Source organism: Oryx dammah, unplaced genomic scaffold (assembly GCF_014754425.2).
Source record: "Oryx dammah isolate SB20612 unplaced genomic scaffold, SCBI_Odam_1.1 HiC_scaffold_20, whole genome shotgun sequence".
Classification (NCBI taxonomy): domain Eukaryota; kingdom Metazoa; phylum Chordata; class Mammalia; order Artiodactyla; family Bovidae; genus Oryx; species Oryx dammah.
The window spans coordinates 7,733,687-7,751,030 of NW_024070204.1; the positions used below are offsets into that span (position 1 = coordinate 7,733,687).

Consider the following 17,344-nt stretch of genomic DNA (forward strand, 5'->3'; position numbering starts at 1 on the left):
ATCCAATTCCTCATCTGTGAAATGTTGACTCTACAGCCTAATAGGTTTATCTTAGCTCATAATTGTGGTGGGTGTCAAATAAAAAATAAAAACTTGATGAGTGTCTGAAGAGTAGAAAATATTAACTGGGTTTAGAGTTAAATTATGTAATTTAATACTTAATGGATGTAATTTAACACCCAATTTTAAATGTTAGTGTATATAATGATGCAAGGCACGTTGCTTCATTCGAAAGGCATATATGACAATAATCTAATTCAGGAATCAGTAAATGACAGGTTGCAGTCCTAATCCAGCCTACTCCCTGAAGTCTCACTGAAACACAGGGTATGCAGATTCTTGGCCCCAGTATCCTGGTGACTGTCACATCTCCATGTCGGGCAAAGCTTAACCACAGCTGACCTAAGCTTTGGTGGAGGGCCCTGGGACACTTCCAATCATGCATGTGGGAGGATTATGAGCACCTGCTACAGAGCTGCTTTCCTTACACCTCACTGTCTTCCAGGGAGGGTTTCATGAGATAGTTTCTCATTGCCTCCCGAGTTCTAATGAGGCATAAGGGTTTCTGCCCCCTACTCTTGCCTCTACTAGAGTACAGTTGGAGGCCTAAAACTGTAGCACGTACCCAGTTCCTCAGCCACGTGGGGCCCAAGTTCTTCTGTGGATTATCAGCTGTGAGAGAAGGAACCTGGGTTGCTTTGTTTCAGTGTCATCTGTGGGATAAGGGACCTGGATTGCTGTTGCCTGGCAGCTCAGTTGCTAAGTTGTGTCCGACTCTGTGACTCCATGAGCTATAATCCACCAGGCTCCTCTGTCCATGGGATTTCCCAGGCAAGAATACTAGAGTGGGTTGCCATTTCCTTTATTTCACAGAATCTTCCTGACTCAGGGATTGAACCCATATCTCCTATGTCTCCCGCATTGGCAGGTGGCTTTTTTTACCTGCTGAGACACCAGGGAAGCCCAAGGAACTTGGGTAGCTGATACATTTTCTGTTCTTACTTTCATTGTCTATGTAAGTACTGAACTATCTGACTCTAAAAGTAAATTGTTTTTCTGCCTGATGAATCTCTGTGCCTTGCTGACATACAACCACAGCTACTCATTATGGTCTGAGGCTGCTTCCATGCTGCAAGGATGGAGTAGAGACGTGGCAACAGAGACTCTACAGCCTGGGAAGCCTGAAGCATCTTCTATCTGGTTCTTTACAGAGGACATTTGCCAACCCGCTGATCTAATTAATGCACAGTCCTTAAAATGACTTTAAAGTCTAAGTCAAAAGCCCTACCACCGCACTTCCCTAGGCTTTCCTTTCTTTAGACCTGGGGAGTTTCATTCAGCTGAATTAACTGGAAGGTCACACCATTTCCTTGGAGGTGGGAGGCGGGGGATAACAGCTTGATTCCTGGATGTGATGGTTATAGTCTGAGTCCTGTGGTCATTCCTTTCTTCCTAAAGCAGGGAGATGAGAACTCTATCAACCCTTGGCCAGTCTCTTCTTTTCCAAGTGGCTGGTTATGACTTTACCTTGGTATTTATATCAGCAGGAATTAAGGTAATGACTATTCTTGGCTGCTTCATCCTGTGCATCCCTATGAAGATCTTGTACCACTTTCATGCTGGGAGCCCCTGACTGTGCACCAGCCTCATGTGAGGATGACATCAGCTTACCTACACTCCATCTCACAGGCTGTGAATATGTGCTAAGTTGCTTCAGTCTTGTCTGACTCTTTGAGACCCAGTGGGCCACAGCCCACCAGGCTCCTCTGTCCATGGGATTCTCCAGGCAAGAACACTAGAGTGGGTTGCCTTGCCCTCTTTTAGCGGGTCTTCCTGACTCACAGGTTGAACCCTCATCTCTTAAGTTTCCTGCATTGGCAGGCGAGTTGTTTACCACTAGAACCACCAGATGGAGAAGGCAATGGCACCCTACTCCAGTACTCTTGCCTGGGAAGTCCCATGGATGGAGGAGCCTGGTGGGCTGCAGTCCGTGGGGTCACGAAGAGTCAGACATGACTGAGCAACTTCCCTTTCACTTTTCACTTTCATGCATTGGAGAAGGAAATGGCAACCCACTCCAGTGTTCTTGCCTGGAGAATCCCAGGGATGGGGGAGCCTCGTGGGCTGCCGTCTATGGGGTCACACAGAGTTGGACACGACTGAAGCGACTTAGCAGCAGCAGCAGCAGCAGCAGCACCACCACCACCACCAGGAAAGCCCTTCACAGGCTTTACCCACATCCAGCTCTTCCTAAACACCCATGTTCCTTAGAATTCAGCAAATACTGATTCATTTCATGAAACTGACACATATGTGTGGTAAATAAGTCTTGGAGTACAAAGGGCACACAGGAAAAGTAACCTTTCTCTCCCACTCTACATCCTCAGAAGTCACCACCCATTCCGATCAGCTGCTTTATTATTTGCATCATTTTTCCATGCTATTTCTTAAATGAGTTGTGCAAAAAAAAAAAAAAGACTAAATTAAAACAAGATCTTTCTGCTCATTTTTTTTGAGGTCAAACTTGATCAAAATATATTTTTAAGATATTGTTCTTTCAAAATAACTTTCTGAGGAAAACAGCTACAGGAAGATAAAAACACCATGGTGTTGGTTGCAAGTTACAATGTGTGCACAGCATGGATGGCACAGGCGTCCACGTTATTTTGGCCTCCCCTGGGTCCAGGGTCACCTCTAGAACAGCCGGAGGATAAAGACTCATTTTACAGTAGCCCAGTGGTATAAAACCTCCTTTTGGTCTCTTTAACCCAGCCTGATGGAGGTCACAATAAAGAGAGGGCTAATGTGAGGAAGCTGGGGGTACTTGTCAATAGACTGAGTTCAGCCTGTTCTGGTACTAATTCTAGCTCTCAGCAACTCTATGGAAAATGCCATCAAATGGTCCATCCCTGCTGAAATCAGATGAGTGAGCATGACATATTCTCTGTACCAGGGTGAGCAGAGAGAACCAAAAATAAAGTCTGGGCCTTGGGGGCAAGAGAGTTCAGCTCCGAACCTGGGTTTCAAATGCAAGAGCTATGTGACCTCAGGCAGGACACCAGAAGTCTGAGCTACCATTTCTTCATCTCAAAATTGGGATGCTGTTTGACTTTACTGTCAGGTTGCTGTGATTAAGCAAAGTGGGGATAAGATCCAGCATAGTGGCAGACATAGAAGAATAATGGAAAATTGTATCAGGTATTATCATTTCTAAGCATTGCATCAGATATCAAACTGCCTTGCCTCTGAAAAACAGATATTAACAAAATGAACAATAGGAGTACGATTCTGAAGGAGATAAGTAATTTAGTTAAGCTCAATTTCTCTTCTTAAACACTTCAAAATTTATTCACAAAATTGATTTTCTGATAACAAAATTACTTATTCTATAATAAAAAGCATAATTAATATTGTTAGTGTATAGAAAAATGCAATAGATTTCTGTGCATTAAGTTTTTATTCTGCAATGAAAGATCAGAAAGAGAAATTAAAGAAACAATCTCATTTACCTTTACATCAAAAAGGATAAAAGACCTAACCTAGGAATAAACCTACCAAAGGAGGAAAAAACCTGTACTGCAAAAGCCATAAGACAAGATGAAAGAAATCGAACATGACACAAACGGAAAGATATATCACGCTCTTAGATTGGAAGAGTCAATACTGTCAAAATGACTATACTACCCAAGGCAATGTACAGATTCAGCATGTGCTAAGTTGCTGCAGTCTTGTTCGCCTCTTTGTCCCTATGGACTGTATCTTCCCAGGCTCCTCTATCCATGGGATTCTCCCGGCCAGGATACTGGAGTAGATTGCCGGTCCTCCTCCAGGGGACCTTCTCGACCCAGAGACTGAACCCGCGTCTGCTGAGTCTCCTGCGTGGGCAGGCTGGTTCTCCACCACTAGTGCCACCTGGGAAGCAGTCCCTATCAAATTACCAATGGCATTTGTTATAGAACTAGAACAAAATATTAAAAATTTTGTACAGAGACACAAAAGACCCTGAATAATCAAAGCAATATCGAGGAAGAAAATCAGAGCTGCAGGAATCAGGCTCCCTGACATTAGGCTATACTACAAAATTACAGTCATCAAAAGAGTATGGCACCGGCACAAAGAGTGCAAATACAGATCAGTGGAACAAGTCAGAAAGCCCAGAAATGAGCCCATACACCTGTGGGCAATTACTCTGTAACAAAGGAGGCAAGACTATACAGTGGAGAAAGACAGTCTCTTCAATAAGTGGTACTAGGCAAACTGGACAGCTACATGTAAAAGAATGAAGTAGAACATTCTCTAACACAGGAGCACTCAACCTCCAGGATCTAATACCTGATGATCTGAGGTGTAGTAATAGAAATAAGTGCACAATAAATGTAATGTGCTTAAATTATCCTGAAACCATGTGCATTCTCATCTGTGGAAAAATCGTCTCCCAGCAAACTGGTCTCTGGTGCCGAAAAAGTTGGGGACACCTGTTCTAACACCATACACAAAAATGAACGCAAAATAGATTAAAGACCTAAATGTAAGACTATACTATAAAATTCTTAGAGGAAAACATAGGCAGAACACTCTGGCATAAATTGCAGCAATATCTTTTTTGATCCATCTCTTACAAAAATGGAAATTAAAAAAAAATTAAAACAAACGGGACCTAATGAAACTCAAAAGCATTTGCACAGCCAAGGAAACCATAAACAAAATGAAAAGACAACCCTCAGAATGGGAGAGAATGTTTGCAAACAAAGTAACCCACAGAGGATTAATCTCCAAAATTTACAAATAACTCATGAAACTCAACATAAAGAAAACACAAACAACCCAATTAAAAAATGGGCAGAAGACCTAAATATATATTTACCCAAAGAAGACATACAGATGGCCAAAAGGCACATGAAAAAATGTTCAACACTGCTAGCTATTAGAGAAATAAAAATCAAAACTAAAATATCACCTCACACCAGTCAGAAAGACCATCATCAAAAAGTCTATAAACAATAAATGTTGGAAAAGTTGTGGAGAAAAGGGAATTCTCCTAAATTGCTTGTGGGAATGTAAAATGGTACTGCCACTGTGGAAAATAGCATGGGGTTTCCTTAAAACTAAAAATAGAGGTCTTTATGTTCCAGCAATACCACTCCTGGGCATATTTCCAGAGAAAATCATGGCTCAAAAATATGCATGCATCCCAATGTTCATTGCAGTGCTGTTTACAGCAGCAATGTCAGAAAAGTAATCTAAATGTTCATTGACAGAAAAATAGATAAAGACCATGTGGAACATATATAACATGGGCTATCACTCAACGATTAAAACAAATGAAATGGTGGCTCAGATGGTAAAGAATCTGCCTGCAATGTGGGCGACCTGGGTTCGATCTCCTGGGAAGATCCCCTGGAGAAGGAAATGGCTACCCACTCCACTATTTCTGTTGGAGAATCCCATGGACAGAGGAGCCTGGCTGGCTATAGTCCATGGGGTCGCAAAGAGTTGGACATGACTGCGTGACTTTTACTTTCACATTCATATTAACACAAATGAAATGACATTTACAACAAGATGGATGGAGAGATTACCATCCTAAGTGAAATGTCAGACAGAGAAAGACAAATGTCATATAATATTGCTTATACGTGGAATTCAACAAAAATTATACAAGTGAACTTACTTACAAAACAGAAACAGACTCGGACTTAGAAAACAAACTGGTGGTTACCAAAAGGGAAAAGTGGTTGAGGGGATAAGTCGAGGATTTGGGACTGACATATACACGCTACGATCTTTAAAATAGATAACAAACAAGGACAAAGTTTATAGCACAGGGAACTCTGCTCAATAATAATAACCTAATAATAACCTAAATAGGGAAAAACTTGAAAAAAATAAATATATATATATGCATAGCTGAATTGCTTTGTTGCACACCTAAGACTAACATAACATCATCAACAAATTATTGTCCAATGTAAAATAAAAATTAAAAGAAAAAATAAGAGTGAGGGGACATAGGTATCACAATGGCTGATTCATGTTGATGTTTGGCCGTAACCAACACAATATTGCAAAGCAATCATCCTTCAATTAAAAATAAATAAATTTATTTTAAAAAGAAAAAAATAGTGTATTTAACAATTATTATCCCATTCCTCTACAGTGTGCTTCTTTAGGCATATTTCTTGAAAATTAAAATTGCTTTTGTCTAGAAAAAAAACACACTATCTTTCTTCATAATTTATAAAAATCTGATCATGTAGATGTCAGTTCCTTAAAAATTGATTCTTTTTTTCTCCCGGGAATGTTAAGAGAGGATTTCTTGTCTTTCTATGAGAGGAAGATGACAGAAAAACTTCAGAAGGAATTCAGAGGAACTCTTGGGTTGAAATCTTTAGATTTTCTTTCCTCAAATAGAGCATTTAAGGGTCAAATACAAACTAATCCAGTCTGGTGTGAGTACACAGAGGATCACAGTCTATCAGTTTACAATAAATATCATCTCTCACTGCTTTTCCCTGAGGAAGTGGACAAGAAAACAGCAGGCAGATTCAGCTCTGGATAGAACTGTAAAATCCTGTCCTCCCAGAAGCCTGATACAGACAGACAAGGGGCTTATTCTCCTGAAAGGAACAGGGGAGACTGTCAACTCCTCTTGGGCAGCTGTGCTTGGAGGCCCCTGGTGCCTGTGGATTCATGACTGAGCTGCAAGTGCAGTTGCCTAGGAGATGAGAGGCGTGCAGATGATGCCTGCCTTGCTTGACCTGATTCAGGATCTAGTTGCCTAAGTTGCATCTACAAGTTGCTGAGCTAGCAGAGCACCAGAGAAAAGGGGAATTGCCTCCTGCTCTGCCTGCAATGCAGGAGACCTGGGTTAGACCCCTGGGTTCAACTCACTCCGGTATTCTTGCCTGAAGAATTCTATGGCCAGAGGAGCCTGGAGGGCTACAATCTGTTGGTCACAAGGAGTTGGACACAACTGAGCAGCTAAAACTTTCTGCAAGGCACTAACATCCATTCTGGCACCAGAAACACCTGTGTATGTCTCAGGTCTGACTTCTTGTGTGATGTCCTATGTCACATACCCAGAGCATCCTGCCCTGGAGCTGAAAGACTGGTGACCTTTCAGGTTCATTGAACTTGTGACACTCCCACTGGCAAGACCCCAGCCTTCCCTGTCAACCACTGAGCCATCAACAACTGAGCCAGAACAATTTCTGCCCTGGGCTAGAGCTGCAGGAAACACAAAGCGGAACAAACTACAAGCAGCCATTGGTTACATTTAGGGAAAGGATGTTACATAAAAGATAGTCGTTAATCAATATCACTATTTGCTATCAGCAATCACAAGAGCTTTGTTATTAGTTGGGAGGGCCCTAATGTTATTTGTTTCTCAATACCCTGATACCAAAAGAAGAATTTTATTATATAGTGCTGTCTGAAACCATCTAGAAAGCAATATTGTCATGATTTTTATTAAATATAAGAACCTTTTTCTATGTAAGAATACCTACTTTGCAGAGTGCTTTAAATCTTGCATGATATATATTATTCTGTTAGATTCTACAGCAATTAGTATGTGTTAGATAAGAAAGGGGGGCTTGCTAGGTGGCTCAGTGGTACGGAATCCACCTGCCAGTGTAAGAGCCCTGGGAGATGTGGGTTATGATCCCTGGGTCAGGAAGATCCCCTATAGGAGGGAATGGCAACCCACTCCAGTATTCCCAAGGGACAGAGGAGACTGGTGGGCTACAGTCCATGGGGTTGCAAAGAGTCGGAGACAACGAAGCAACTGAACCCACAATACACACAGGTAAGAAAGAGAGGCTTAAAAGACTTTAGTGACCAGGTCAATCTATATATATATATGACTTGTGCCAGATTAATTCAGGAAGACCAAATATCAGCACTATCACTCAGTGCTGCGGGCATGCTCAGTCCCTTCAGTCATGTCTGACTCTGTGACCCTTTGGACTGTAGCCAGCCAGGCTCCTCTGTCCACAGGACTCTCCGCACAAGAATACTGGAGTTGGTTGCCATTTCCTTCTCCAAACTCACTGAACAGTTCACTTCAATCCTGACTTCTGCTTACAGATGTCATACAGGGGTTCTTCTTCCAGGGATGCTGATGTATTGTGGTCGGCATAGCAAGCTGGTGTGTATCAGAAGTCTCTGCATCCTGGGATGCAGGACGCACGAGGATGCTCTGGTCCCCATCCCTCTCAGACACAGGAAATCTGAACGTCCTCGGGGCTCCTGAACCCTCTCCCTGGGCGGGGCATCTACCAGGGGCGCCAGCACGTGGGACGGACCCCCCTCCCCGGGGCTGCCCTACCTGCGCGAGCGGTAGAACTGACACCTCTTCAGCGGGATCTTGGCCACGTGCTCTCGCAGGCCCACGAACAGGACGCTCTGGCTGTGCAGGATCCTCAGGCTCCTGACGGGCTCGGGTCGCCTCTCGGGAAAGAGCTCCATCTCTTCCAGCACACAGCCACCGGAGGTCTGGGTCAGGGGCGCCCGCACCTTCTTAATGGTGCCGTAATCTGCGGAGGCAATAGGGAACGCAGAAAAGTGAGGTCAGCAGTCTCATCATCACTCACCAGCTAAGCAACCAGGCTTCTCCAGGCAGGCTGCACATAGGGCCATCTGAGAAGCTTGGACAAATGCCAGGATATCCACCCTAGAGGTGTTCAGTCAGCCACCCTGGACGTGGGGCCAGGCACCAGTATTTTGACAGCTCTCAGCACAGCCAACATAAAACCGGGATGAGGACCACTCGGCTACCAGCTGCCTGGTCTGCAAGCAGGTCGGCAGACCCAGAGCATGGCAGAACTTGAAAGGAAAAAAGAAGGTGAAGTCGCTTAGTCGTGTCCAACTCTTTGCGACCCCGTGGACTGTATCCCACCAGGTTCCTCCATCCATGGGATTTTCCAGGCAAGAGTACTGGAGTGTGTTGCCATTCCCTTCTCCAGGGGATCGTCCCAACCCAGGGTTCAAACCCAGGTCTCCTGCATTGCAGGCAGACATTTTACCATCTGAGCCACCAGGGAAGCCCACATCAGAGCTTTGGTCCAAGGCAGCCGGCTTTGCACCATCCCATGGAGAACATCAGGTGAGAGGGGCTGGATTCTCAGTGTCAGACAGAGGAGCTGACTCTGCTGTGCAACACAGTGGACCCCACCTTACAGACGACTGCAGACATGCAGGCAGCAAAGGAGGCTTCTGCTTCCTTCCTGCCCTGAAAGTATATCTGTCTCTGTGTCTGCATCTAGACACACACACTCTCTCTCTCTCTCAGACTTGTTCTCTGGGATGCTCTCCTGGGTCTCAGCTCCGTGGATTCTTCTTTCCCATTCTACTCAACATCCATTTCGACCCAACCCCCTTCTTCCTCCATGTTTTCTGCTCATCACCGTGTTTACACTCATTTTGGTCTTAAATGCTGCCCCAGGACAAGTGGGTCAGAGTCAGCTGAACCACACAGATCCCCCCGGAGCGGCTGTGAGGGACACAGAGGAGGGTCCTCCCAGCCAGTAAGGGGCACGGCACAGTCAACCCCCCAGGGTCGGACACAGACTTGAAACATAGGATGTTATCTGTGGTGCATGGACTTGAAACCCCACCCCTTCCAGCCAATCTGCCAATCCAGGGCATGGATCCAACCCTCTAGAAGCACCTCTGAGAGTGGCTGGCAAGCTCCTCAGATCACCTTGGCTGAAGAAAACCCAAGGGAACTTAGTTTCAAAACATCACAATTCTCATTCTATCAACACAGACAACGAGGCTAGGAAGTCTTCTTAAAGAGGAAGTAGAATCCAGAACCTTTGGCTTCAAGGCCTCTGATCGATCTGCTAATCTCAGAAGATTTCGACAGAAATTACCTTTCCAGTTTTCCATTCCTAGGAGAGTCTTTACAGACGGAGGATGTTTACCGAAGTGGATATATGTCATCCTGAGTTCATTAAGGAATATGTATCTGAAATATCTCCAGTGATCATTCATTGATTATGAACTGTTATATGTATTATTTATGTAATAGTCTACTTAATTTTGCATATAATAATATATTCAATACCATTAAATCATTGCTCAATTTTATTTTAGGTTAGTTGGTTAAACATGTGACTTTTGAGAAAGCTCAAGCACAAACAGAATTGCTATGGATGCTGGGAAGATTAAAAATAAGGAGAATCCCATGGACAGAGGAGCCTGGCAGGCTACAGAGCATAGAGTTGCAAAGAGTCAGACATGACTGAAGTGACTTAGCATTCATACACACACTTGTGTTTAAGGGAAAAGTGTGTTTGTGAACACACAGCAAAGTATGGGGATGGAGAGATCAGGGGGCAGACAATGCAGCAAGGCAGCATTTTAATAAATAATCAGACTTCAGTGTGGAAGAAAATTTGTATGTATTTATTATATAAGTCAATCTAATTTTGACTTGGAGACCACAGTTCCCAGCTGGTGGGAAGTTCAACTCAGTGAGGTTCAGGTCTTCCAGCCTGTATGATGCAAAGGAACAAAGTTGAGCAGGGCATCAGGGCAGTGGTGCAAACAAAGTGGGAGCTTCACGGAAGGTGACTTCAGCATCCACCGGCAGATGGAATTGCCAGGCTTCCTATGCACCAGCAACAGGCAGGGAGCCCCTGCTGCCCTTCGGGAAACCCTGACAATCAAACAAGGTCTGAGACTGAAGTTAGGAGCCAGGCCTGCCACTATCCGGTGAACAGCAAGGCTCTGGTGAGGCTTAAGTCAGACTCTTGGGAATATAGAGGACCCATGTGTGTGTGCACGTGTGCATGCTAGGATGCTTTATTTGCGTCTAACTCTTTGGGACTCTATGGACTGTAGCCCACCAGGCTCTTCTGTTCATGGGATTCTCCAGGCAAGAATAATAGAGTTAGTGTCCTTCTTCAGGGGATCTTCCCGACCCAGGGATCAAACCTGCATCTCTTACATCTCCGGCATTGGCAGATGGGTTCTTTATCCCTAATGCCACCTGGGAATATAAACACTACTATGGATAAAATAGATAAATAATAAGAACCTGCTGTATAGCACAGGGAACTCTACTCAATACTCTTTAATGGTCCACACGGGGAAAGAATCTAAGAAAGAGTGGATACATGTATATGTACAACTGATTCACTTTGCTGTATACCTGAAGCTAACACAACACTGCAAATCAACTATACTCCAATAAACATTAAAAAAAAAAAGGCTCTTGGGATAAAATAGAACATTTTAGAACAATGCAGGAGTATAGGTGGGGAATGGCAGAATAGGTGGGAGTCCAGCTGAATAACTGTCATGTTTTGACTATTACCAGCACTGAAAAATTGATGCTTTCAAACTGTGGTGCTGGAGAAGACTCTTCAAAGTTCCTTGGATAGCAAGGAGATCAAGCCAGTAAATCCTAAAGGAAATCAACCGTGCATATTCATTGTAAGAACTGACGATGAAACTCTAATACTTTGCCCACATGATGTGAGGAGCCAACTCACTGGAAAAGACCCTGATGCTGAGAAAGACTAAAGACAGGAGAAGAAGGGGGTGAGAGAGCATGAGATAGCTGAAAGACATCACTGACTCAATGGACATAACTTTGAGCAAACTCTGGGAGATAGCAAACGATAGGGAAGCCTGGCCTGCTGCGGGTCCATGGGGTCTCAAAAAGTCAGATGTGACTTAGCAACTGAACAGCAACACACTATTTTCACAGGAGCCATGGGCGAGAGAACTAAATCCTATTCAACAGGTGAACAGAGACAACTGGCTCATTATTATTTATTTTGCTGACAGATTACTCTGTGAAACCAAATCAATAATGATGCAAACACCCATATGCTCATTCACATTTTGGATTCTTAAGCAGCTGTGCAGGAAAAACAAATTTTAAAAGATCTTTAAAAATTTGATTTAGAAGAACTAACCATCACTGACCAAAATTTCTCAGTGTGTATTTCTGCACACCTTGTATCTTCTTTCCAGCTGACTAACAAATCCAGGGATTTGTTCGATCCAGGGATCTAACAAAACTATAGGACTTAGCACTTTAGAGAATGGCACGGTAGTGTCGATTTAGGTGCTTGCCTATTGAGAAATGGAATGTTTCCTGCCGTATCAGTAAACAAGGATGTCACAGTCATCACTGATTGCAGCCCTGAGGGAACTCCGGCAGGAGAAGAAAACCTGCCATCTAGGCTGTAGCCACTCCCCATGGTGAGTTGGGAGGAAAGGAAGCTGAGAAAGTGAAAATGCTGAGGTGCATATCAAAGAGAGGATTTCAGTGAACCCAGACTCTGTGTCTTCCCATACATAGAAAAGTGCTAAATTCCTTAACTTGGGATACCTGGTTTTCTTTAATTTACAAAAAAAATACATTTGACATTCAGACTATCTGCCCTTTGTTTGCAAAACTTCTGTATAACATGGCTCCTCCCCTTACCTCCTCTGAGCAGTTCTCTCAGGGTTATTTGAGATGCTGGCTTCCAGGCTTGAAGTCCTAAATGTTCCCACTGAATAACACATAACTCTCAATTTTTACATAGTGAGTATTTTTAATACTCATCACCCTCTATGCCTCTGCTGGGTCATCTTCACCCTGAAGCATCCATCACGTGAGGCGCCTCGTGAAGCTCCCTGTTCTTTTGGCACTAGGGTGGGAGGACCCTCAGGGAGCTTTCATTTTTTGTTATTTTGTGTTATAATATTTCCAGGGTTTAATTACTGATTTACTCGTTTCATGGCTTCTACACTTGACATGATGAAGCTCCAAGAGGGCAGACGCTGTCCGTGGTGTTCTCTGATGTTGGTAGAGTGGTCATTACTGTGGCCTGTGGAGATTACTGAACACGTGCCGGATGAGAGACTGAACAAGTGAGTGAGAGAAAGAGAGGAAAGTAGAAAAACAGAATGGCAGGGAGAGAAGGCAAACGTTACAGGAATGGCTCGTCATGTGCACATTTGCCAAAAAGACTCCTGATTAACGCTTTCGAATCACAACTTTTAGTAAGAAATATGATATCAGTCAGTGTGAAGGTGAAACCAGAAATAATCCTCCACCAACTGCAAAATATTTCCTCTGAAAGCATCATAAACTAAACAGGAGTGAAGAAAATCATTTTAATTGGTTTCAGCTGAGAAAATATCAGCTCTAAAAATTTGCCGCAGAAAAATAAAACCATACACACCTTCCATACTCCTGAAACTCAATACTCTAATCAAAGTCAGCTTAAGGTAAAAAAAAAGAAACGCTAGACATACAGAAAAGCATCTCCACCAGTCTTTACCATTTTGAGACCAGAAAGAAAACAGAAAATTGGCACTTCTTGTCAATCACAGATCACTTCCCCAGAGAGACAACAAGGAGAAAGCGGTTCAGAGAAAGTGAAGAATCAGTGCTGACAGCAGAACAATAGGGCGACACTGTTTTGGCTGAAATTCTCATAATATTCACCTTTTTGTGAAAATACGAACTACTAATTGTGTTATGGAAACAAATTTCAGAGTCATATATTTACAGTTTCATGCTCAAATTGAAAAACCACAGATATTCATTATGAGAGAGATAGAGCTGCTGCAAGATTTTTAAGACTGATGAAAGCTAATAGTATGGTTGTTGTTTGAAAGACATGAATAGCTGTAATTACATGAAAATGTACATAATGTACTGCAGAACTTATATTTGCTAATTTCAGCAGAACAGGAAGCATGCTTATGTTCTAGGGAGTGGGCAGACTAAAGAAAGGATGCCCACTTAAATTTGAATTTTAGCTAAACCATTAACATTTTTTAAGGATTAGCATGTCCAATTCAATATTATTCATGGTTTATCTGAAGTTCAAATTAAAGTAGGCATCCTGTATTTTATTATATAAATAAAACCTCATTATATCCACATCTCATTTGATTATTGCAGCAAGCTGATGAGAATGTAACAAACATGTGAATGAGTATTCCCACTTGATAGATGAGAAAACTGAGTTTCCAAGAACAGAAGATCTGATATATATTTCCTATGAACTGGTCTTTCAAAGTCCCATAAAGAAGTCAGACATAAAATGGAGGTTCAAGTCAATGCTAATGAGCAAGATAAATGCGACAAAGGGCCCCAAAGAAGAATTAAATAAAAAACTAGTGTGAGTGACACCTAGGAAAGGGCAGTTTTGTCGAGATTGTTTGTAATACTCTTTTTATTCCATGAAGTCTTCCACAAGTTGTGAAACATAACCTGTTGGGAGGCAGCAAGAAGGCAGGCAATCTCCTGATCCATCGGAAGCTGCCCACATGGATGACATACAGGGGCAACATCGGCTTCAGAAAGCGCCAGACTCTCCTGGCCACCAGGGTGACATCCCTTCCCTGGGTACCACAACCCAGGCACAGACAGGCAAACAGAGTGACTGACAGCTGTGTGCCCTTACACCATCTATTTAAAGAGAGAGGCATACTGAGCCAGATCAAACACCTGTCTGGATGAACAGAAGCTGTATGCACACTTAAAGGGCAGTATTTCTGGGAATAAGAGCAAAGGACCACTACCCCCAGCCCTCCGCCCTGCAAACAAGAGCCGTGCAAGGAAGGTATCCTCACCAGACCAGACCTTGAACAAACAAAGGGCTTCACTGAAGTGCTCACCAGTGATATGAGAACTCTCCTGGGCACACAGCATCAGACTGCAGGTCCCAATAATTCCTATTATTGATTTTTACTGGTGACTAACAAAGTCATGGAAGACCAGAGGCGCAGTTGATGGCAGGTGGAAAACAGAAGGAAAATTGGATTATCGCAATAAGAAAGATATTTGTTTCAACCTCAGTTGAAGTTGAGCCATTCTCAGCCATTAGGAAAATGACCGAAGGGGAAAGCAAAAATGGCAAATGAGATGGTTTTCTAAGTTAAAGTTAGAACAATGACATGTGACACAGCAAGAAATCCGTTTTAAAAGTGACTGCTGGGGAAGAAATATTTACATAATACTTATCAGAAGACTGGAGTGCTACTTGAAAAGACATGAGAAATCCTTACATATCCCCAACCTGTGCCCAGTTCCAACCACAAGAAATGATCCATGAGACACCGAAGCTTGGTCCACAACCTCCACCCACAGGAACATCTGTGCAGGTCCTAAAGCTGATGAGCTGCCAAATAACTTTAGAGGAACAATACGAAAATCGAGAACAAAACCAAGTAAACAAACATGCATGTGTTTTTCTGCAGAAAAAAATAAAAAATTGATTTCAGTGAGAGCAGAATGTGGTGGTCACGAAAGCTGCCAGGACGCATTCCTAAAACATTTCATGGGAACAAAGTGCCTGGCATGCGGGACCTGAGGAAGCAATGGTGACTAGAATCCCCAGTAAGCCATCGAGCATGGGTGCCTAGAGGCAGAAGCTCACAGAGTAAGTCTGACCGGCATCATTCAATGGAAATATAGAAAAATCCATGTAATTAATTTTTTTAGTAGCCACATTTAAAAAAAGATTAGCAGGTGAGTTTAATTTAATTACTAATTTTAATTTACCCCAATGTATACTTTGGCTACCTGATGGGAAGAACTGACTCATTTGAAAAGACCCTGATGCTAGGAAAGATTGAAGGTGGGAGGAGAAGGGGACGACAGAGGATGAGATGGTTGGATGGCATCACCGACTCAGTGGATATACTGCTGATGCTGCTATGTCACGTCAGTCGTATCGGATTCTGTGGGACCCCATAGACAGCAGCCCACCAGGCTCCCGTCCCTGGGATTCTCCGGGCAAGAACATTGGGAGTGGATTGCCACTTCCATCTCCAGTGCAAGAAACTGAAAAGTGAGAGTGAATGGATATGAGTTTGAGTCAACTCCAGGAGTTGGTGATGGACAGGGAGGCCTGGCGTGCTGCAGTCTATGGGGTTGCGAAGAGTCGGGCACAACTGAGCGACTGAACTGAACTGAACTGAAAGAAGATTCTTTCTGCTTTTGCTTGTATGTTTTGTAGAGTTTTCCTTTAGTTAGAGGTTAGTCTTATGCCTGGCTTTCCTCAGTGGCTCAGTGGTAAAGAATCCACCTGCAATGCAGGAACCACAGGAGACATGAGTTGGATCCCTGGGTTGGGAAGATCCCCTGGAGGAGGGCATGGCAACTCACTCCAATATTCTGGCCTGAAGAATCCCGTGGACAGAGGAGTCTGGTGGGCTACAGTCCACAGGGTTGCAAGGAGTCAGACACAACTGAAATAATTTAGCACACACATGCAAGCTTTTCCCTACTCTTCTGGAGTGAATCTTTTGTATCATCTTTCTGAGAAACCCAATGACCCTTACTGCCCTCCCAAATAGAAATGGTGAGGGCAACATGACTTTTCATCATCCACAGCCTGAATAATCAACATATTAAAGCTAGTGTAAATAAGAAAAAGCCACTGATATATTTATACCAAAATATATGCTAACAAAGAAATTAAAAGACGCTTACTCCTTGGAAGAAAAGTTATGACCAACCTAGATAGCATATTCAAAAGCAGAGACATTACTTTGCCGACTAAGGTCCGTCTAGTTAAGGCTATGGTTTTTCCTGTGGTCATGTATGGATGTGAGAGTTGGACTGTGAAGAAGGCCGAGCGCCGAAGAATTGATGCTTTTGAACTGTGGTGTTGAAGAAGACTCTTGAGAGTACCTTGGACTGCAAGGAGATCCAACCAGTCCATTCTGAAGGAGATCAGCCCTGGGATTTCCTTGGAAGGAATGATGCTGAAGCTAAAACTCCAGTACTTTGGCCACCTCATGCGAAGAGTTGACTCATTGGAAAAGACTCTGATGCTGGGAGGGATTGGGGCCAGGAGGAGAAGGGGACGACAGAGGATGAGATGGCTGGATGGCATCACGGACTCGATGGACGTGAGTCTGAGTGAACTCCGGGAGCTGGTGATGGACAGGGAGGCCTGGCGTGCTGTGATTCATGGGGTCGCAAAGAGTCGGACACGACTGAGTGACTGAACTGAACTGAAAACTTGATGGACAAACAGAAAAATATAGAATCCCTTGTTTTCTTATTCAGTCAGTTTTGTAAATCCAAGGAAAATCCTTGAGGGAAAATACAAGAGAGTCCATTGGTGTGGTCACCCTAAAGGCAAATCATCTACCATCACTATGTTTTCTAAACTAAAATTTCAGATAGTCATAGGATATTAGAGTTGGAAAAGACCTACAACAATATTTTGAATTTTGTATGTGAGAAAAGCAAAACCCAGATAAACTGAGTTCCTAAGGTCAGAATCTGGAATCTAAATGTAGGTCCTCTGTGTATCAATCAAGCACTTATTTCTAAATTTTTGATGGTCTTTTCATTTTTAAAGTATGGAAA

The 17,344-nt window shown here is 43.2% G+C and overlaps 1 protein-coding gene across 1 annotated transcript in view; it reads right to left on the bottom strand.

The window, feature by feature from the left end:
* The window catches only part of SEMA5A (semaphorin 5A), a 548,310-nt gene that overhangs the window by 111,950 nt on the left and 419,016 nt on the right, over positions 1-17,344 (bottom strand). The window contains exon 12 of the mRNA XM_040262502.1: positions 8,330-8,537. Coding sequence (XP_040118436.1) covers positions 8,330-8,537 — 208 coding nt within the window. The remainder of the gene's footprint in view (positions 1-8,329; positions 8,538-17,344) is intronic.